The sequence below is a fragment of the Helobdella robusta genome (genome assembly GCF_000326865.2).
Source record: "Helobdella robusta unplaced genomic scaffold HELROscaffold_26, whole genome shotgun sequence".
NCBI classification, from domain to species: Eukaryota; Metazoa; Annelida; class Clitellata; order Rhynchobdellida; family Glossiphoniidae; genus Helobdella; species Helobdella robusta.
Genome location: NW_008704349.1, coordinates 1,765,712 through 1,790,011, shown reverse-complemented (window position 1 = coordinate 1,790,011; position 24,300 = coordinate 1,765,712). Strand labels below are relative to the sequence as shown.

General features: G+C 33.0%; 4 protein-coding genes across 4 annotated transcripts; 1 reads left to right on the top strand and 3 right to left on the bottom strand.

Moving 5' to 3' along the window:
• Positions 1-2,739: 2,739 nt before the first annotated feature.
• On the bottom strand, positions 2,740-4,367 carry HELRODRAFT_173455 (hypothetical protein; the record flags this gene model as incomplete). Its single annotated transcript, XM_009020063.1, has 5 exons — positions 2,740-3,065; positions 3,174-3,263; positions 3,332-3,646; positions 3,762-4,116; positions 4,299-4,367. 5 exons carry the CDS (start codon positions 4,365-4,367, stop codon positions 2,740-2,742), a joined length of 1,155 nt encoding a protein of 384 aa, XP_009018311.1.
• A 1,797-nt stretch (positions 4,368-6,164) lies between these two features.
• On the bottom strand, positions 6,165-8,465 carry HELRODRAFT_173454 (hypothetical protein; the record flags this gene model as incomplete). Its single annotated transcript, XM_009020062.1, has 5 exons — positions 6,165-6,409; positions 6,545-7,209; positions 7,355-7,442; positions 8,067-8,144; positions 8,429-8,465. The coding sequence occupies 5 exons, from the start codon at positions 8,463-8,465 to the stop codon at positions 6,165-6,167; spliced, it is 1,113 nt and encodes a 370-aa protein (XP_009018310.1).
• A 1,073-nt stretch (positions 8,466-9,538) lies between these two features.
• HELRODRAFT_100012 (hypothetical protein) lies at positions 9,539-17,316 on the bottom strand. The gene is made up of 26 exons (XM_009020061.1): positions 17,053-17,316; positions 16,672-16,827; positions 16,470-16,563; positions 16,194-16,366; positions 15,853-15,994; positions 15,578-15,690; positions 15,368-15,430; positions 15,195-15,269; positions 14,774-14,877; positions 14,462-14,627; positions 14,242-14,337; positions 14,039-14,111; positions 13,820-13,971; positions 13,494-13,649; positions 13,256-13,411; positions 12,994-13,161; positions 12,766-12,888; positions 12,495-12,649; positions 12,199-12,373; positions 11,815-12,020; positions 11,127-11,622; positions 10,884-10,982; positions 10,572-10,715; positions 10,307-10,411; positions 10,056-10,151; positions 9,539-9,853 (listed from the first exon to the last, which is right to left on the bottom strand). Exons 1-26 carry the CDS (start codon positions 17,197-17,199, stop codon positions 9,809-9,811), a joined length of 3,678 nt encoding a protein of 1,225 aa, XP_009018309.1. The 5' UTR covers positions 17,200-17,316; the 3' UTR covers positions 9,539-9,808.
• A 203-nt stretch (positions 17,317-17,519) lies between these two features.
• Positions 17,520-21,790, top strand: HELRODRAFT_191947 (hypothetical protein; the record flags this gene model as incomplete). The annotated part of the gene is made up of 11 exons (XM_009020060.1): positions 17,520-17,524; positions 18,264-18,327; positions 18,790-18,839; positions 19,102-19,227; positions 19,476-19,530; positions 19,839-20,145; positions 20,671-20,739; positions 20,974-21,012; positions 21,091-21,264; positions 21,304-21,587; positions 21,615-21,790. 9 exons carry the CDS (start codon positions 17,520-17,522, stop codon positions 21,141-21,143), a joined length of 768 nt encoding a protein of 255 aa, XP_009018308.1. The 3' UTR covers positions 21,144-21,264; positions 21,304-21,587; positions 21,615-21,790.
• Positions 21,791-24,300: the final 2,510 nt, after the last annotated feature.

The following is a 24,300-nucleotide window of genomic DNA, read 5'->3' as shown; positions in this document are numbered from 1 at the left end:
CAGCCATTCATTACCTATCTATTATTATTCACTTATAATTTATACATTCATTCATCGTTTTATTCATTCATTCACTCAATCATTCATTCACTTAATCAATCAATCATTAAACAATTCATTCATTCATACATTTTCCATACATTCATTCCTTTTTTCGATCCATCAATCATTAATTCCTTTATCGATTCACCTATTCAATCATTCATTCAGTCATACATTTATACATACATCTAATTGTCCATTCGTTTACTCATTCATTTATTCATTCACTCATTCATTTATTCATTCATTCATTCGTCTAAACTTTTAACTTTGGTTTAAAAAAACACAGCAACAAGAATTAATAACTCGATGATTTTAACGTGTATATATATATATATATATATGTATATATATATATATAATATATATACATATATATATATATATATATATATAGGAAAGAGACGTTATTATGATATGATGGTGCCATCCTTAATAAAAAAAAAATATTAAATATTATTATAAATATTATAGTTAATAAATATTTAAAAATATGAGTCAGTGAATGACTGAATGCATTCATTTTTTGGGTGGATGAATGAATGAGTGAATGAATGAATGAATGAACGAATGGAGAGAAAAAAATGAATGAATGGAATGGATTGAATGATTATATAGTCATTTAAACATCAGTGATTGGAGAAATTGATGATAACAACATCCATCTTCTTATATGTATACAAAAAATATATGCAAACAGACAAACAAACAAACAAATATACAGACAAACAAACTGACTAACAAACAAATATGCAGACAAACAAACAAACAAACAAACAAACGTACTATTACAATGCAATAGCTAATATTATTATTAAAAGTAATGCTTTCAGTTTAAGTAGTAACAATATTCAATGTTAGAAGTAGTAAAAGTAGTGGTAGTAGTAGTAGTAGTAGTAGTAGTAGTAATAGTAGTAGTAGTAGTAGTAGCCACAGCAGCAGCAGTAGTAGTATTAGTAGCCGTATCTTTTGAGTCGACAGTTAAATAGTCGAAGGTTAATAAATAGTACAAGACTAAGACTGAACAATAAGTTTAACTTTAAAATATAAATACATACAAACGCATACACGAATACAAGTGCATACATACATACATACATACATACATACATACATACATACATACATACATACATACATACATACATACATACATACATACATACATACATACATACATACATACATACATACATACATACATACATACATACATACATACATACATACATACATACATACATACATACATACATACATACATACATACATACATACATACATACATACATACATACATACATACATACATACATACATACATACATACATACATACATACATACATACATACATACATACATACATACATACATACATACATACATACATACATACATACATACATACATACATACATACATACATACATACATACATACATACATACATACATACATACATACATACATACATACATACATACATACATACATACATACATACATACATACATACATATACCCACGCATAAAAATGAATCATATATACTACTATATAATTGTTATTTCATCAAAATAAAATAAAGTAATGATCATGGTTGCAATATGGAATATATATATATATATATATATATATATATATATATTTATATATATATATATATATATATCACACTTTGAATAACGAACAAGCCAAAAATAAATTGAAAAAAAATTGAAAAAATGTAATTCATAAATGAGATTATTCTGCTAATTATTGACAAAATTGGGAAAAAACTGTATGTGTATGTGCGTATGTGTGGGCGTGTATATATAAACACATACACATGTATAAATGGAATGTATATGAAACTAGAAGAAAAGACTTTTTATAAATGAATCGACTATAAATCACACCTTATAAATCAACAAAAAAGAAACTTAAAAACAAAGTAACTATTATTATTATTATTATTATGATTATTATTATTATTCATGTTATTATTTTTCAATATTATTATCACGATTACTATCATCATTCATTATCACAATCATCATCATGATTATCGAATTAACTTTAGCTGCTGAAAAATAACCAACCAACTGAACAACTAAATAAGGATATATATCTTCAACTTAAGGATATCTTTAAAGGGATAACGATGACGATGATGATGGCAGAGAACAAAAACAACAGAAGCATGGACAACAAAGAGCAATTAATTGGCAATAACAACAACAACAGCAACGTCAACAAAAACAAATATACATAACAATATACATCAACAGACCACATTTACAAACGGAAGTTTTATAACAGAAAGACAACAATCACATCAACAAAAATATGACAATATTGTCATCAACAACGACAGCGCATACATACATACACACATACGTACATACATACATACATACATACATACATACATACATACATACATACATACATACATACATACATACATACACACTTACATACACACATACATACACGAAAACAAATAAACCCATCCAAGACCAAAAGAATGAAGAGTTAAAAACTATGCATTCATACATCAACTGGTACAACAACACATCATATACCTCAAAAAACACAATTACGAGAGCATGAAAACAACAGCAGAGGAAGCAGCAATGACATCAACCTTATAACAACGACAACAACAACAACCACAAAAACCACGACAGCCACAACAACAGCAGCTACAACAACTCAAGCATAAAACTCCTGCTGTTGCTGCATCTGTTGCAATGGCTGCTGGATATTATAACCAAAATGTTGATCCTGATCTTTATTACCCCCACCTGAGACGACCCCAACAAAGCCGCCAACGACGCCGCAGCCCGTACTACTACCGCTGTTGTTGTTGTTGTTGGCGTTGTTGAATATCAATGACCTTGTACTTCTGCGTTCGGGGGCATTGTTGCTGCTGTTTGCGAGGGCATATGATCCTTCATCCTTCTTGCGCATCCTATAGACCACGAAGATGCCCAGCAGGGCCGAGCCAAGCAGGCCCGTGATCACTAAGATGGCTACTACTGCGTTGGTAGGGAGAAGTGCAATTTTTATGTTCATTATCAGTATTATAATCAGTACCATCATTAGTATCATTATCAAAAATTATAAGTATCATCATCAAAACTTACCAGCAAGAAAGGCGGGACCACTGCTATGATGATTGCCATTCATGGAAGCTAAGTTCTTTGGGTGCTCCATCTCATGAATTGCATCTCTCTCTTTTGTTTTAATTAATTAGTTAATTAATTAATTGATTACTAAATTAATTAATCAATATTAACAATACCTGGATCAAAACTTTCACAAGACAGAGGAAGCTCCCCAGACCTCCTGGAACCCTCTAATTTCACCCCTTGTTTGTTGACACACCAACAATGTCTCTTAGAGCACTGTTTCAACTTAAATTCACCAAGGGCCGTGCATTCTGGTAGGCGAAGTTCCTCCCCATCTTCGTCGTCGTCGCCATCTTCCTCGTCGTCGTTGTAGTTTGCATTAGTTTGTTGTTTCTTGTCTGACTTCTTACTGTTGTTTGACTTTCTAAGGATTATCTGCCTTTCAACCTCTTGTCGTTCTAATACACATGGCTCATTTTTATGGCTGTCTGAATCGGATATTAATGTAGCAATTAAGCATTTAAGAAAATTTGTGATTTTTAACAAATAATTCTTATTTTTGAAACTTTTCAGTTTTTGCAAAACCTGGTTAGAGAGGCTTACCATTGTCATTGGATTGATCAGTGCCATCATCACTCTCTCCATCTTCCTCCTCCTCATCTTCCTCCTCCTCATCTTCCTCCATATCTTCATCAACGTCCTCATCTTCGTAATCCTCATCTATGTCATCATCTACGCCTTCCCCTTCTTCGTCATTGCGGCCGCCATCAACGTCATCATCCAGATCTTCATTCCCATGCTGGGTGTCGTCAAAATCATTATTCAGATCTCCACCAGAGTAATCGGAATCTCCACCTTCCTCTCTCTCTTCGTCGCCATCTTCATCCTCGTCTTCTTCGCCGTTTTCATCATTTCCATCGTATTCTTCTTCATCTTCGCTATCGCCATCTCTCCGGCCCTGTTTTTTATTTTTTAATTGAAAATTTAATTCTTAGGCAGCCTCAAAGACAGATCAAAAGATTGGTTAGATAAAAATTTAAAAATTTAAACAATAAAATAAATTAACTAAAGTGTAAAGTAAACTGTAAAATTTATTTGCAATGTAAATTAAAATTTGAAAATGAGTTGTAAAAATCCAACCGTGAATGCATTTGCTTGAATTATTAAATGAAAAAATAAAACAATAAATAAATTTAATTTGTAGACCATTTTTTAAATTAATAAAATATTTCCTTAAATGTCTTTTAAATCTTAAATTAAAATGTTTGCAATTTAAAAATTGAATATATATAAAAACAAATTGGGTTAATCTAATCGCGGAAATTAGACCATAGCATATTTCATGTATATCGCACTTAGGTGGAATTGAACTGAAAAAATAGGAATGAAATCCTACATTTTCAATAAATAAATGCAAATATTTAATATAATCTGGCAAATTACAGTTATTTTATTTTATTTCAAACATGAGTGAGTGAATATTTTACAATCTACATTCATTTTTTCAGGTTATGTCATGTTAAACAATATATAAAATGAAGAACACTCCAAAATAAACTCTTATTTTACTTATATACATAAATCTAATAACAAACTACCAGCTTATTTCAATTTATTAGTGCCACATTTAAAAAATTTGAACTATTTATAGTACATGTTCAGAAGTAGATAATGTTAACTTTTTGTCGATTCAAGATACAACAGCGCTACTCAACCTTTTGAGATTCAAGGACCACTTAAAAAATGTTCGTCTCAGTCGCGGATCACTACTGAAAACTTTGCTACTAGCGCACTTGAAATTTATATATATAGGGGAGGACATAATTATTATTTCATATGATGACGTAACAGCTACACCTAGTTAGCATGGCATAGTTCTTAGTTTAACTGTTAGACTTAGAGAACTACAGTTACCACTCTTGAATATAGGTGTATTAAAATTGTTATTTAAAAGTATTTATTATATATTTTAATAAATGTTTTAACTTCAAATTAAAAAGTATAATGTTCGTTTTACGTTGATGTTTGCATAGAGCGTATCTCACGGCGTATCTGGCGTATCCTCAATTTTTATGTCAAATATGAAACAAATTGTAATTGCAATAGATGGTGGTGTATGGATCATGGATATATATATCCATCCATGGTATCGATTAGAGGTGAGCGAGAATTGAAATTTGTTTCCAATTCCATCTCATTTTTCTTATTCCGGATTCCCTCCAGAATTCTCATTTATGACAATGTTCACGAAAATTTCCATTCCCTTTATCCTTAACTCATTCCCGGGTTTTACCTCCCATTCTTTCCCATTTTCAAAGTTTTTGAACACAAAAAACACAAATTTTGTTAAAAATGCAGATTAAAAAATATTACAATTCTCATGAGAAGATGGAAGTACTGCTACTCTTGTTACTACCTCTACCGCTTCTTCTGCATTTAATAATTAGTGATATTAACACTACTACTACTATAAATACTACAACAACAAGTACTACTACTACTACTACTAACTCTACTAACAAATTAATTTTCAAACCACATTGCAAAGCCCAAAAATTTGGTATGATAGCATATACTCATTCAATGTCAATGCGATATAATGGCTTAAAATCGAAACAAAAAATAATTTATCAACTTAAAACTTTACAAAGCTAACAATCAAAGCAAAATGTTTCTATAAAATCGCTTGAGCCATATTCCAATCATCATTAACATTAAAAAATTCAAGGCCGGGGCAAAAAATTTCTTCTCCTAATTATCCACTTGAGTCCCCAGCTAAAATTATTCCAACTAATTCAATCACCAACATCAATATGGCAGGCTTAAAAATTGAGATTTTTTTGGCATATCCGACATCCGATAACAACATATTTTATTAGGACCAGTGTTTCTAACGAATATTCTACGAAAATTATGTTAACGTTGAATTATCTTTCTTGAGGAGGCAATTTTTTATGAAGGGCCCGTGAATTTTCAACCTTGATCTTGTACCTATTTGTATAGTAATCATCTAAAACTTGTCCTTCTCCTCCTTCTGCTTCTCGACCTGCTTCTCCGAGCGTTGTTTCTCTGACGCAGTCTTTTAGCCCTTAGTGTTCTTTGGAAGGAGACCAATGAGACCGCTGAGGCAATCGCTAGACCGACACCCACTCCTACAGAGGCAAGTACCACAGTAGTCACGTCACCAGAAGTAAGGTCTTGTGGTGTAGCGGTGGTGGTTGCTGCCGTTGTGTTTGTCGCGGTCGTGTTACCTGGAATTGTTTGTGGTGCAGTTAAAAAGTTTTTAAAATAATTTTTGGAAATTATGTAGCTATTGAGAAAATCGATCTTTTATCTGAGTTGACTTGACAAAATTGAAAACCTGAACTATTGCTAGACGGCGTTACGACGGATGAATTCAAAGTTGTATCTGTTTGGTTGATAGCTGCTTGCTGTGATGTTGTTGCTTGAACTGTGATAGTAGTTGTTGATTTGGTTGTTGTAGTTGTTGAGGAAACCGTTGTAGTTGCTGGCTTGGTTGTTGTGGTGGTAGTCGTTGAAGAGGCAGTTGTTGATGTAGTAGTCTGTGATTTCGTTGTGGTTGTTGTGGACGTAGTAACAGTTGTTGCTGGTATGGATGTTGTGGTTGTTGTAGTTGTTGGTCTCGAGGTTGTGGTTGTTGTAGTTGAGGGAGACGAGGCAGTTGTTGGTTTGGATGTTGTTGTAATTGCTGTTGTTGGTTTGGATGTTGTTGTAGTTGCTGTTGTTGGTTTGGATGTTGTTGTAGTTGCTGTTGTTGGTTTGGATGTTGTTGTGGTTGTTGTGGTTGGTTTGGATGTTGTTGTAGTTGCTGTTGTTGGTTTGGATGTTGTTGTGGTTGGTTTGGATGTTGTTGTAGTTGCTGTTGTTGGTTTGGATGTTGTTGTGGTTGTTGTGGTTTGTTTGGATGTTGTTGTAGTTGCTGTTGTTGGTTTGGATGTTGTTGTGGTTGCTGTTGTTGGTTTGGATGTTGTTGTGGTTGCTGTTGTTGGTTTGGATGTTGTTGTTGTTGTCGAAGTTCCTGACGAGGCGACTGTTTGTTATAATTTATATTTTTGTTGGTTGTATATAAGTGACGCCTTTTCTTAGATTAATTTAAAAAAGAATGAAATAAAATTTTGAATAAATTAATATTGAAGATTACATTTTAATTTTTATTATCATAACAATGGTGTAACCTCACTTTGACAGCCAGCCAAGAAGATGATGCAAAAGCTGTAAAGCCTAAAATGCATGGCTGACCAAACTCACAATGATGAAACCCGTCTTGCGAATGAAAATTGAGAAAAAATGAATGATTTAACGGATAATATCATTAATTGTTTTTTTAATTAATAATTGGATTAACAAATAACAATAAATACATCAAATTGATTACATTGTTATAAGTTTAACTTTAAATAAATTTTATTATACTGAAACTACTAAAGGAAAACTAAAAAATTGCAACTCAAATTGTCGAAAAGTTGCGGTAGAAACAAACAGAGCTCGAAAAATTAGTAACAATTTTAATTAATTAATTAATTTAATAATTAAACAATTAATCAATTAACTGATTAATTAATTAATTAATTAAAATAACGACTTAAGAAAAGCCTGTGCCCATTACGACAAATTTTCGAAAATAAGAGATTCAATCTGATACACAAATCATTTTAAATCTTGTTTTTAACGATCGAAATATCGCCGCGTGAGCTTTCCTACTACACGCCCACACATTTACACGTACACACACACACACGCACGCGCACACACATACATGGTATTAATTGCCGTAGTATTGGCATCAGCATTAGCAGTAGTATTAACCGTAGTAATATTATTTGTAGTAGTTTTATCAGCCACAGCAGCAGTAGTAATAGAAGAACGAGTAACAGCTGTAGTACTTACTACTAGTAGTAGTAGCAGTAGTAGTAGTATCAGCAGTAGAAGTCGCAGTAGTAACTACAACTGTAGCAGCTGTCGTAGCTGTCGAAGCAGCAGCAATATTAGCAGTATGTTAAGTTGGTACTTGCCCTTTTTTTTCTCACAACATTAGGACAATTAATATTATTTTATTTTCAATAGCGCTCTGGGAGGCACATGTGCGTCTTGCTCCTACCACAAGCCTTAACTTATAGAATAAATTATTTATTATCATTATTATTATTATTAAGGAAATAATTATAATTATTATTACTGAAAATAATAATTATAATTTCGTAAACAGAATAACAAGAGAAAAATAATCTGTCAGAAAAATAGAGGCAAACATTTCAAAAGAAATTCTGTTATCGTCGTCGTCACCATCGTAATCCTCTACATCATTATCATCAGTATCGTCTTCATGATTTTCTTTGACGTCATCATCGTCGTCATCGTTAGCGAAAAATCAATTTTAATATTTAAGTATTTTCATACACCGCATTTTATAAGTTAATAAATGATTGAGTGAGTAAGTGAGTGAGTGAGTGAGTGAGTGAGTGAGTGAGTGAGTGAATTAATAAATGAATGAGTGAATGTGTGAGTAAATTAATGAGTGAGTAAATGCATTAGTAAATGAATGAATGAGCATTTCTTGACTGCTTCAGCATTACAGCATACTGAGCTACCCGAATAACAACATGAAATAAATCAACATTACACAAGAAAGAACGACTGCATACACACACACACACACACACACACACATGCGCGCACATACACACAACAGCACACACACAAAACACACATAAATATAAACACACATACATGCACATAAACACTACTTAAAAACCTTTTTTCATAATTCCTAAAATTTTTTTACAAGAGTTCACAATCTGCACTAATTAATTTCTTTATGTCTAATCTGTTACCAAATGATAAATGAAAAATATTTATAAAGAAAAAGTATCTATCTATCTATCTATCTATCTATCTATCTATCTATCTATCTATCTATCTATCTATCTATCTATCTTTATATCTATCTATCTATCTTTATATCTATCCGTATATCCATCTACATATCAATTCATTCATCTATCCATCTCTATGTGAAAATGAACAATAAAATCGACCAATAAAAATATCTCGCATGTGCGTTTGACGACACCCAGAGAGAATGAGAGAGAGAGAGAGCGAGAGAAAGAGAGGGACCGAGAGAGAGAGAATGAGAAATTTTTGTATCTATTCTTAACGACATTCCACGTGGTTCTTCAAGGCGTGAGAAACGTTTAATAGCAAGATTTAAGGATAATAATAGTTAGCTAAGAATGACGCCGACCTGTACTTAATAAAAATAATAGTAATAATAATAATAATAATTATGATAACTAATATATCTAATAATTATTGCGACAATTATACTACGATTTAATAGGCTAATTAAGAAACAAACAATTATTTGTTAATGTTTATTGGATTTTCAAAATATCCCAATAAAAGAAATGTGCCAAATATTTTTTGTTGAAAATCAATCAGTCAGTTCATCTATTAATGATCATAACGATGATGAATTATTACAATGATGACGATGATGATAACAAAGGAACAGATAAACGAATGAATGAATGAATGAGTGAATGAACGCATGAATGAATGACCTCATTAAATGACCAAACAAATGAATGAAGATAATGATAGAATGTAATAATAGTCAATAGCTCTCTTCTCTAAAAGGCATATCTTGTTCTTATATCCTCCAACTTCTTTGAAACCTGAGAGGGAAAAAAATTATATTAAATATTATTATTATTGAATAATATTATTATAAAAATAATTACACTAATTATGATCAATTTATTAGTGTGTGTGTGTATTTGAATGAACAAGAATGAATAATACAGAGTCATTTAAATAATTAATCAAGTGAACGAATGAATGAATGAAACAAATGAATGAATGAATGAAAGAACAAACCTCATTGGGATTCCTATCCAAATCTTCAGCTATCGTCTTTTGTTTAGTGGTACTCAACGAGTTGTACAGCTCACACAGGTCGCCATCTATCACGTTCTGGTAATGTAAAATGTGGAATGAATAAAAAATGAAATTCTATATATTCTTTTCTTCAACAAACAAACAAACAAACACACACACACACAGAGAAAAGAGAGAGAGAGAGAGAAAGAGAAAGAGAGAGAAAGAATCAGAAAAATCTCTAAACTCACTCTGACGGGGTAGAAGTAGGATCTGTAAGCCAGATGCTCTCTACCTATAAGGGCCACCATCTCAGACCTCATGTGCATTTCAAGGTGTTGGAAAAAATCGTGATCCTGGGAAGAAACGAAATGATTCGATTAATTTATTGTATTAATTAATAATCTAACTTAACACACACACACATCCAACACATCCACATACACAATCAAACAAATAAAATTGATATAACATGTACACATACACACACACAAACACACACACACGCGCGCATACCTCGTGGGATGTGAATGGGACTAACATCCCAATCGATCCGGATAGGGTTGTATAGACGAGAGCCTCGGATCCGCCAGGAATTAATGTCGTCTTCTGCAGTGACGTCACCATCTCACCGATGTGAAAATTGACTAATGTGTCAGCCTGTGTTTTATTAATTATCATTCGATTAGGTTAATTGATTAATAAATAATATGTTAATAATAAATAGAGAATCCAAAATGTTAATCTAATACCTGGTGGACACAAATTTATAAAATAAAAATTATTTAAAAATGAGAAAAAAAAAGAAGGAAAAAAGGGCGATCCAACTTTTTGTGAGGCCCCACTGAGGAGTCCCCTGTCCCACAGTGCCTTGTTGCCAGTAGGGTCCTCGTCTACGTCATCTGATGTCTCATTTGGAAGGCGTACCTTCAATATCAGCGAAATGACAGTGCGTTAAGTGTGAATACAACATAAAAGATAATGTTACTTGTAGCATTCGGATAGAAAAATATTTCGTTTTTCAATAGCTAACTATATAGAAGAAAAAACAATTAAAGAGACTGCACTAACCACAGAAACATTCCCAAACTTATCGGAGCCGGCGATGGTGTTGTAATCAAGCAGGCAGGCACACGTCAGCCACCTTGGAATGATGTCGTCGGCAAATATCACCAGCTGGTTTTCCCGCCTCTTGTACTTCACAAAGTGGAATGATTCCTGGATATCGGAGACCACGATCCTGAATCCCATGGCTTGGATGTTGATGATAAAGTTAGGGATGTGTTTGTTCTCGCATTTTCTTAGTAACTTCTTCTTGCCTAGTTCGTAGAGCCTCAAAAACCTTCCAACTCCAATCAGGACCTTCCCTTTGAATCCCATTATGGCCCCGGGGACCTCGTCTACTGGCGTCTTGTGGAGTAACTCCAACTTTTCGCCTCCAGATATTATTTTGTAGACATGAACTGACCCAGATCCGACACTTCGAGGGTTCAAAACTAGGTCACGAACTACTCCTACCAACAAGAAGTCTTCATCTGGTCTGACTGCAAACTTCACTAACGCTATGCTGTATCGCGAGAGGAGATGATTTGAGTTAGATTAATTGAAATTAGGTTGTTCGTTAGTCTTATTGAAAGCATATTATTATGAGTTGGAACATGTAAGATAATTCATATTATTCATACATGACATAATGAGTCTTATAATACATTTTAACACTAAGTGTTTGAGGAAGGACGAAACATTTCTGAAGACTGACCTAAAAGCCGCCTCATTCTGTTCCAAAGCCAGCTTGAACAACGTCCTCTGATTAGCTGGATTGACGATTCGGATGACGGAGGCCCACATGCCAGCGCCTGCCTTGGCACCGCCGAAAATATCTTCTGGAAGGTTCTCTTCGAGGAAAGCGTGAGCCATCTCGCAGGCCAACTGCTGCTCATCTTCACCTGCCGCTTCAATCATCTCCTGTTCAATGGAAGAACGTGTAGTAGTGTTGGTGTTGTAATCACTGATACTAATTGATAATAATACTAACTAATTGTTAATGTTACGTTACTATGCGATCAGTATATTACGTAGATCAGTATAATCGCGTCTCAACGCAATTACATCACCAAGACGTCATCACGTTAAAACGACTCACCCTGGCCATTTGTTTCTTCCTGGCATCTTTCGTTTCTTCAGTATATGCGTTGTGGTCAGTTTCGATGATGATGATGTTCTTGGAGGAGGGATGGATGACCAACTTGCGCGGTGTGAACTGGAGGGGGGTGATCGACTGATTGAAGACCACGCCCAACTTCTCCAGGGCTAAGATCCTGAGAGTGAAGGAAGAAGAGAAGGATGAAAAAACGAAATGAGAACAATACATTATAATTAGCAATCAAAACTTAATAGAGAAACAAGTACAAAACCCAATCCAAGAAAGGGTTAACGAACCTAAGGGTATTCCCACTGATGGCCACAATGCCCTCGGGGCACTGCTCCGACGCAAAACCGGATGCATGCTCCAAGGTTTCGTACGACAGAGGTGTCAGGTGAAACCGATTTTGAAATGTGTAGCTGAGCCAGGTTCGGCTCGACATTGCTAAGATCTAGAGGGGTAAAATAACGATGATTACGTCATAGCAATGAAATTAGTACTCTAAGATTAAAAATCAAAATTATTCAATTAGATAGTTAGTAATAAAATTGAAAAATCAAAACTAACAGATTCTGTTCCCTGCATCATGACCTTGAACAACTTGACCGACCTTGACCCCAAGTAACGTGTCCTGGTATCTGATAGGTCGCCAGTCACACTGTCAAGCACTGTTCTCAGCAATACTCCATTCTGATTGGTTAGTAGAAATTGAACGAATTAAATAAAATTGATTGATTGAACCGATTGAAATAATTTAATTAATTTTTAATTCCAGCCAATCAGTACAAAGCCAACCTGCAATCCAATATTAAGGAACAATCCAGAAGATAGTGACGACGTCTTGCCATCGGCATCTGCCTCAGCGGTGCTGCCGCCTCCCACTTTTGACCCCCCTAACTCGACTATGCACAAGGATTCTGGAGTGGCAGGGAGTGCTTGCATGCTCAGCGGGGATAAACAATCCTGGATGAATGAAATGATTGACATATTAGTGGATTGAAGAAATCCAATGATTGGATGTTAACAACTTGTCGATAAAATTGATGTCAAAACTCACAGATGGGTCCAGAGAGATGATCCTAACGGTATTATCAGACAATCCGACTGCAAGAAACCTTGACCTTTGCTCGTTCGGGGGCACGCGAGCCAACGACATGCAGATGACCTCTGACGACATCTCTTTACGTTCTGTGTACTCGTTTAGTTGTCCTGACTGTTGGAAGGAAATTATGGTATCAATGATGCGAGTATCTAAATGAAATGAGATAACTAAATTAATGAAATAGAAAACTAACAGGATCCATTTCAAAGTAGACGAGCTCTCCACCACTCAGTGCAATGACGACCTGCCTTTGATTGACGGCACATTTTAGGATCGACTTCTTGCCCGGAGTCTTCCATTCGTTCACACGTTTGTCCGAACGTATGTGACGTATGCCTTCTGGGTAGATCTGTCAGGTTGGTGATTGGTTGAGTGTGGATGGCTAGTTGCGTGTGATTGGTTGGTTAGTTGTAAATGAATGTTTCTAACTGGTCGCCAATAAATGAGACACACACACACACACAAGCACACAGACATACACACACACACAAGCACACAGACATACACACAAATACAAACCTGAACGAGCGCATCATCACCCAGCTGAGAGCAGGAAAGAGTTGGAGTCGTTCCCAAAAATCCTGAATCAGTAACTTCCTCAACAGTTTCTCCAATGGAGAGAACCAGTGTAGCGTTAACGAAGGACACGATGATGTAGGAATCGTACTCATCTGAAAAAATATTCAATTATTATTTAATAATTATTTCTATTACGTATTTAAATTTATCAAATCTAACCTTCAGTTCTTTTCTTAACTGTCCAGACAGCGTTTGGATTGCCTGGAAGTTCGGAAACCGCCATCTCTGACACCTGGCATGAAATTTAAAAAAGAAACACCATTTTACTAAAAAATGTTATTCCAATTTCATTTAAAGTTAATACTTTGTAAAATTTTTATGAACTTTGATAAAATAAAACTTATGAATATTAATTAATTAACCTCCAATCCATGCCTCAGAACCCTGAGTGACGACCTTGGACCCCTTCCACAAAGGGTGTACAACTGGGGCGTGTCCTCATTGCCCAAATCTGTTATCTGTAAATTGTCAACAAATCAATCAATTTATATTTGAGTACATCTAGATTAGTTCAATGTCAGTTCATCACTCCAACGAACCAGCCAATCAAACTGACCAGCCAATCAAATCAACCCAACTGACCTGACAACCCATGATTGGGGAGAGACTATTCAATTCATCAACCATGACGAGATTCTTAAGGGGGCGTGGGGCGAAGAAAAATGTGTCACCCTCCTCTAGGGGCATGGCAGAACTGAATTCGGGCTCGTCGTCGTCATCACCGAGGTGTGCAATTTGATATAAGTTGCTAGTGAATGTCAAGGTGGAATGAAATTAAATTATTATCATTCAAAACTAGCAGCACAAATTCATTACAAAAATCATGTCTACAAATTAAATTTACAAAGTATTGATAACAAAAATAATACTAAATGATAATAAAAGTGAACTTACTGATTTCCAAACTCCGATGCAACGAACAGGAAACCGGTCTTGAGTACACACATCCCTGAAGCAACAGGAACGGTATCAAAATATTTCAGCCTAATTTCAGTCACCTAGGTAAATTAGAAAAACAGATCCATGTTAGTATATATAGAGATATATTTGTATATATTTGTATGTTAAGATACGTTTGTATATATATATATACACAAATTTGTATGTGAAGATTTTAATTTGTACATATTATGCAAGTAAGTAAAGACGTTCATATTTTGTAATTTTGAAAAATAATTAATAGAATTAATTTGATTGAGTGGTTGATTGAATAACTGAATGATTGATTGATTAAATGAATGATTGAATGGTGAATTGATTGATAAAAATAAAATAAATAAATTAATTTATTTATTGAATATTTAGTATAACTTACCAAGTCTTCATCAGTTTCCAATGTGATTTTAAAAATGTCGCCCTGCTCTGTCTGAACCAGGAAGAAGAACATCGTCTGCAGGAAATAAAATCAAAGATAGTAAATAGCCAAGGAAAACTTTTGACAATAAAGAAACAAATCAGTCAAATAGTGATAGATGAAAATGTCCAGACCTTAGTTCTGTGCGTGGCGCTACATACAAAGATCATCCCTCTTTCAGGATCGTCCAGATCATTCTGTGTGGATTTTGAAATTTAAAAAATTAAAATTTTAATTATGATAGAATTTATTTAAAAAACATAATAATCTAAAATAATAGCTAATAATCGGAATATTTTTAAAAATATTTTGTCAAAATTTCAGACAAAAGAAAATAAACTAACCCTTCTTCTTGGTATAGGGCACCTGATATCAGGTTGGTCACCAAAGTTTTTGTAGGTGATGTAGTTCTCTGAGCAGACCAGCACACCACTGGGTCCTTCATTGCCCCCAGGAACTGTAAAATTTAAATTCATTTTAAAATTTGTAATCAGAGACTACGTTTTTTTTTTGATTTTTGATAAAATCTAACAAGTTGTAATCAGGGTTAACATGTAAAGATTAATTTGATTGGTTGGTCATTTAATAATAACAAAATAATAAATAGATTGTGATATACCAGCTATGAGGAGATTGGCATGCTCCTCTAAGTTTACAGAATATTTTCTGACAACATGGTTGAGCCCGAGATCGAGTTCATAGTAGGTTAGTAACTGTAACGTTTTCATCACTGCCTCTCCTGTTGGGTCTGAATCTGCTTCCTGATTGGATGATTTGAAATTAAGTGAGAGGAGTTAATAAATGATTGATTCAAAACAATTTTTTTTAATATTTATCAATAATTCGCTCATTAAAACGAGTGTCAACATAGCAAAATAGTGAAAAGGCAAAAAATTACCATTTAGAAAAATATTGACCCTAACCCTAACCAAAGCAAATTAACCAAATCAAAGTACCCACTTCATAATCTATTTCCAGACAGGCAAAAGTTGGATTCTCGAACCCAACATCGACACCCACAATGCTGTAAACAAATGTGTTCGTCTTGTGAGCTTCGAGTGGGGATGAAATCGTCAATCTGGCCTGTGCATCTCTATTTAGAATATACACTAATTTCTGCTTTTCGATTGCCCCTGTATTGTGGAATTCAAAAATTGAAATAAGAGAAAAAATTAGATTTAGCAAGTTACAAACATGTCATTGTTTTGAAATGAAAAAATTTATAAGATGAATAACCAATCATAATGGCACGGCCTTTGGGGTCCACAGCCAGATACTGGCCTGGAACAATTCGACGACATCCTGATTTTCCATAAGTTTCTTGGTGGATCTAAAAATTAGAATCCAAAAAATAGAGATTTTTAAAAGTAAAACTAATAAAATTTAGAAAAAAGTCTAATAATAGTAAAGCAAACAAATTATAACTGATCTTATTTACTTTTTCAAAAGAATTTTTGCTAGGAATATATTCCAAGATAACAATTCTTCCGGAATCACTACCGACAACGATAAAATCTTTGGAGCCACCAGTCAATCTGAATGGAACCAGAGATCTGATGACACCAAAAACCTCCTCAGACAATAACGTGTAGACCTGGAATCAAATCAACATAATAAATAAATATTGTTTTTCTGTTAATTAGATTAATACTGAAGTAGAGATAAATAATAAACTAAATTTTTGATTTAATAAATTTATTTTATTTTATATATTAGATTTTTTTAAGAAAAACTGATCCTGATCTGATTACTGACTGAATTTGTGACAAACGACATAAGATCTCTTGAAAAGTTTTTATTAAAAGGCTGTCATACATACCTTTCCTGTGTTGGGGTCCGGCTTCAATATCTCCAAAACCTTTCCTCTCGAAACGACAATCTCTTGCTGCTTCGTTCCGGAAAAATTTCCGTGAATTACGTGCGTGACGCCGGTCGCTTTTTGCAAAGTTAAATTGTACAGGTGCATTTTGAATCGAATACAATTTAAAAATTCCTTGAAAAAATTTGAAAAATGTCAACTGAAATGAAACTCAAATCAGATTAACAAATTTGAATAAAACATATATCTACCACCAAGCTTTCATATATACGACACAAGTGGTTATAAAATCGCTCACAACAAAGATAAAACAGTAATAAATATAACCGCATAGAGAAAAAATAAATTTTTTGATTGACTTGTGGTGTAAAATTTCACATATTGATGAATAGTAAGTATACGTATAAATTAAATTACGCTATATAATTATTATTTGTATTATATATATATTCGTTGATGTATAATATATGAAGTAAGTCGTGTATTTTATATACATATTGGATTTTATACAAAATTTCTAGAAAATAGTTATAAGTATAACATGTATATTATTATTATTATCATTATCATTCAATTTTATCCTAATTAATTTTTATAGATATCAACAACACACGCAAATATTGTACATGTTTCGTGGGGATCTATTTGCAATCGTTCCAGGTATCTACAACAGCACATCCAGGCTCTTTAACCGTTACGCTATCTTTTCGCTTCATAGATAAATATATATGAAACTTTATTTTTGTTATATATATATATATATATTATATATATATATATATATATATATATATATGTGTGTGTGTGTGTGTATTGTGTGTGTGTGTGTGCTTGTGTGTTTATATATACATATTTTTGCTTTTCATTTGTGTGTATATGACTGTGCGTGTATGTGTGTACGTGCATGTATAGTCATCATAAGTCATCATTTTTTATGATGGTATCCTTCTTACAATGAGTTATAATACAAAATCTCAAGCTTAAAGAGATCACGACGAAATGACGAGAATGATATATAGTAACAATGTAACAATGTAACAATGTTACCGATTTGAAACACGATGACATTGTTGCCACTATCGAATTGTTGTAAGCGTAATTCCACACTAACACACACGTACATACACACAAACCAACACACACACACAAACCAACACACACACACATACAAACAAACACACACACACACTTACATACATACACACAAACAGACATGAAGAGTACCGTGTATCATTGTTTAGCTGCTGTTTAGAACTACATGATGAAAGTGAACAGGTATAGTTAAAAGCAACTAGGGCCACTAGGAAGATATGCTGTTGTGTACTATTAAATACATTACGTTTTAATTGCGGAATACAAGCAAAATCTTTTTTAATATACGCTATATTTTTTAGTTTTAGCAAGCTTTTACGATAATTTGGTGTCAGTTAGGGAAGAGGGAATAAAGTGACTTTTACAAAGGCACCGTAGTTTTACAAAGCCAGCCGAGCAGAAGATGAGTTACCAAAACTTAACTGTTTGTACTGACTATAGTTTATGTTTTTTTTTTAAATATCTATTCATTATTAATTTTGAATTTCAAATTAAGAGTGCGTGTGTGCGTGTGTGTGCGTGTATGATAGTTACCTATTAACTTTCACTTTGTATTATCATGACAATAGCTTTTTCATTAGTTTATTTTACGTTTTCAATCAGTTAATTGGGTAAATTTTATATTGGGTTTTAACTATCCTGTAGAATTTGCCGATATTTTATGACGGAGACAAGCATGGAAGACAGCAGCCTGCGTGAGTAAAACATCTTTAAAGTTTTTTAAACATAAAAATTTGTTCGTTTGTTTGTTTGTATGTATGTGTGTATGTATGTATGTGTGTTTCTATGTGTGTATATATATATAAATGCGTGTACGTGTGTTGTTTGCATGTGCTTATATGTGTATTTGTGAGTGTGTATGTTTGTTTGTTTGTTTGTTTGTGTGTGTGTGTGTGTGTATGTTTGTTTGTGTTTATGTGTGTGTGTGTTTTAAACGACAGTTTTAAATTTTAAAAGATGGTACGTAAATGGACATCGAGATGAAGCCGAAAATTACATAACAGAAGCCGATAGAAAGGGTCATGGAAATTTTTGCATTAGGCTGGCCAAGGAAACCCCATATGCCCTTACTTCCTACATCAAGTTAGGGGGTAGAAAAGGGGGGTAGAAATTGGGGGTAGAATAGGGGTGGAGACACTTGTCTTAAAAATATTTTAACTTTTAATAACCTATAAGGGAGAATATTGTTTAAAAGAAATATTTATAAAATAATATTTATAAAATAATATTTATAAAATATGTAATTTATTAATAAATTTTTTATTTATCTTATTATAATTATAATTATTATTATCAATTACTTACTATTAAAAACCATCACCCTTTTACAGTAAAACGTTTCAACACTTTTCCATATTGTCTTCGCCCCTGGGCTACAAGTTAAAAGTTACTCAAGACGTAAATACATTAACATTTATTAAGCGTTATTATAATTTATTATAATTCCGTCTTAACATTTATTAGGCGTTTGAAAGTTGACACACAGCCCAACATTTTTAAATTGATAAAATTGGCTGATAATAAATTACACTCACAAGTACTCTCTCTCACACACATACGCACACACACACACATACACACAAACAGGCAAACAAACAGACACACACTCACACACACAGACAGAATACACACGCACAGACGCAACACGCACAGACGAAAACATACACACACAAAATAACCGAAATATTTTAAAGCCTCCATGGGTTAGCTGCCTACACAAAATCGTCAGATACTACGAAAACTGCTGCCTCCAAGCCAAGCCAATTACACAAAAGCTCCGCTCCTCAGACCCAACATCACCAACCATAGATATGACAAACAGGCCAGTCCCTCCAATATCACCCCCTGTGGCATCTCCAAGAGAGAATAAACATTTTATTGATAGGCCGCCCTCTTCTAAAGATGAAATTTTGGTAAGACCAAAACCAACCTTACCCTTCACCAAGGTGACTACCGCGACAAAGACGTCACCGATGAATCCTCTTTACATGAATACCGATGGTACGATTTTGGTTGAAGACGATTTAACTATATTTGTTGGGAGTTATAATTTTGAATATTTAAATAAAAATGGTTATGAAAATAAGTGAAATACTTGAAAGTTTTGAGATGTTATATTTTATAAACTTTTAATTGAAATACCCAGATGTCAGACCAGAACCGGCTAATGACGGTAATAGAATGTCCGTCTGTTTGTTTGTGTTTGTGTATGTATGTATATATATATATATATGTGTGTGTGTGTGTGTGTGTGTGTGTGTGTGTGTGTGTGTGTGTGTGTGTGTGTGTGTGTGTGTGTGTGTACGTGGATCCGTTTGTGAACATTTCAGTAACAGTAAAATCAATCAATAAAAATAATATTTTCTAGATTATGTAGAACCAGACGCATGGAAAATCTGTAAGTACAGTTGTAATAATAACAAAAAAATTAATAATAATAATAATAATAATGATAATAATAATAATAATAATAACAATAATAATATTTTTATGATAAATACACATAATCCTTGTTATTTTATGAAGCTGGTGGCAACTCCAACGCTCTCAGAAGGTCGATATCAACCGTAACGTCCTCTGTTTCGTCTCGAAATGGTTACTAAAATTTGTAAAACTAATAATAATAATTATTATTATTATTAATTATTTTTTATAATTAATTTAATTTTTCTGAAAAAAACGCATACATATCACAGCGTACGTGAGTACGCTAACTCATTGATAACTGCTACAGCACTACCAGACACCTAAGTAATAATAATAATAATAACAATAAAATAATAATAATTATTATAATTATTGTTATAACTATAATTTTTTTCATTAAAGGCGGAGAATTCGAAGCCCGTTATATAGATATGAATAAAGGTTTGTGTAGTTATTAATTGGATACGACGTTTCAGAATTTTATGACATTTTTTTCCCAAAAAATTTTTCACACCTCAGGAAGTCGAAACTACAATAAGATGAAGCACGGATCGTACGTCAATTTAGGATAAAAACAACGACAACATCAACACCAAATGAACAAACAAATACAAACAAAAACAAACAAACAAATAAACACAAACAACAATACAAACAACGCATACAAACAACGCATACAAACAACACATACAACACACATCAACGTTTTAACAGTAAAAAAAACTGCATGACTATAACATTGCTAAAACCGCGAGAATGATCGAATTGCGCTATATCATTTGTTATTCAATTATTGTATCTTTGTAATCTTTGGTTTGTAAGCCATAGAGTGTATAGAAATTTTGTATCTTTGTAAAATCGGACTATAATTATGCACCTGATTAGAGAAGTATACAAGTCAGGGTTTCGAGCAGAAAAAACAAAGTCCTAAATGTAGTTTATTGTCTCTATCACTATTGCTATTAATAAGTCTTGAACCTACGGAATAGCGAAGGCTTGACTGGCTTGGAAAGTATAGAGATCTTTTGAAGTTATAAAATCGGTGCTGGTAGTCAATACGAGGGTCAAGGGTTGCAATAATGTATTTTTATCAACTACGAATTTTAAAAAGTTCAATAAACAAATAAATGAGTGAATGAACACATAGCTAAATTATTATTAAAATAAATTAATGATAATTAATATGTTACTTTGGGCAATAAAATTGTTTAAATCTTTTTATAAGTGTTTCATAAAAATTTACGATTTCTCTCTCTCTTTTTTATCTCTCTCTCTCTTCTTTCTCTCTTCTTCTATACAATTCCTCCTTTCTTAAATCTCTCTCTATCTTACTCTCAATTTCTCTCTCTCTCAAACCCTCTCTCTCTCTCTCTCTCTCTCTCCTCTCTCTCTCTCTTACACTTTCTTTCCATCTTAAAAACAACAAACAAATGATAACTTATAATAAAATGAACATTGATAACATATTTTATAATAGAAAATAAAAGTCGATAAGAAATATGAGAACCTCAACAACGGAAGATCTTTACCGATTTAAAAGCGAGTCGCTAAATAAATATGACGTAATCATCGACGAAGAGAACAATAATAATAATAATAATAATAATAATTATTATTATTATTATTGTTATATTATAATAGTTATTATTAAAAGAAGTAGTAAAGTTATCATTATTATTATTATTATTAACATAAACATCGATATCTGTAACACTACGGTTAATTTGGTGCAAAGGTTTCATTACACTGACATAAGTTTATACTTTTTAATATGAAATAATAAAGATGTATGAATAGATAAAAGAGAGAGAGAGAGAGAGAGAGAGAGAGAGAGAGAGAAATATTGAGTGAAAAGAGAGAAAGAGAGAGAAACTGAATGATATATATAAATAAATAGGACATTAATATTATATGATATAAACTTGAAATTGATGTTTTATATATAATACATGGTAGTAACCAAACAATAACAGTGGTGTGTGTGTGTGTCTGTACGATATGCGTGTGTGTGTGTGTGTGTGTGTGTGTGTTAATAAATAAATTAATAAAGGAAACAGAAGCGTACGTAAAACAAATACATCACAATCATTTTGATCTGATAAAAATTTTCCTAAAGATCAAAGAAATCGGATGGAGGGTGTGGAGGGTGCGAAAAAGTGTTAACAAACGAATGAATGAAAGGTTAAACAATTAAAATAAACCACGTTTAACTAATAAACATAAATAAACATAATTTATGTATACATATCTTCATGTATACAAACTGCTTCCAGTTCATATGTATTTATAAATAACATCAATCACATACTAAGACATACTACGACATGTTAGAACATAACAATACATGTAATATATATATATATATATATATATATATATATATATATATATCATTTCCTATGTATTTTGATAGATGTTATACCATTATCCAACGTATATATATATATATATATATATATATATATATATATATATATATATATATGTATGTATGTATATGTATATAATTTTTATGAGCCCAACAAAATTAGGCCGTCTAAATCATTGTAACAGTTTTTAAATACTATAATTAACATATTTTATTTTTTTCGGTTCCTTTTCTTTTTTTCTGCTTTTTTCTTCTAAAAACCTGAAAAATTGAATTAGAGTTTGATGTTGGTGATGAATTTCAATGAAATTTAAAAGTTGCACGCGTGTTATAAATTTCGAAAGTTTATAAATCAGTGTGTATGTGTGTGTTTGTGTGTGTGTGAGTGCGTGTGTGTGTGAGTCTATGTGTGAGTCTATGTGTGTGTGTGTGTGTGTGTGTGTGTGTGTGTGTGTGTGTGTGGTGTGTGTGTGTGTGTGTGTGTGTGTGTGTGTGTGTGTGTGTGTGTGTGTGAGTGTGCATATAAACACATATACACACTATCACAAAACCCACCTTTACCCTTGTACTCTGAAGCATGCAATCTTAATTCAAGCCAGCCAACAGATGAATGAATGAATCAACCAGCAAAAAAAATCAACTATTCGAGTCATTCATATCAACCAGCCAACAAAATCAATCGAATCAACTTGTTAACAATTCAACAACCCAATCAATCAATTCAACAACCCAACTAATCAATCAATCTAACAACCCAACTAATCAATCAATCAAACAATAAACCGACAAATCGATCGACAATGACAACTAACCGACCAACCAACTAACCAGCCAGTCAACAAGCCAGCCAATCAACCAACCAATCAACCAACCAACCAGCCAACTAGCCAACAGACCAATCAACCAACCAACCAGCCAACCAACCAGCCAACTAGCCATCAAACCAACAAGCCAACCAACCAACCAACCAACTAAACAACAAACCAACCAACCAGCCAGCCAACCAACCAGCCAGCCAGCCAACCAACCTAACGAGTCATCAGTTAGCTTGTCATATCTACGTACGTCAGGGAAACGGAGCAAATGGCATTGGAACATCTGAGATTGTGAAAAAAAGAAGACATTTTTAATCATTCTAAAATTTTATTAATTATTATTTTATTACTTTTAAATAATACATTTAGTTTCTTTTTTTTTATTATAAAACAGTTAAATGTCTTCCAGCTCAAATACAACCAGACAAATTCACACATACAAAACGCAAACACAAACAAGAGTAACAACAATTATAATAATAATAACATTCGTCAAGGTTTATTCATTCGTTCATTCAATCATTTATTCATTCAATCATTCATTCA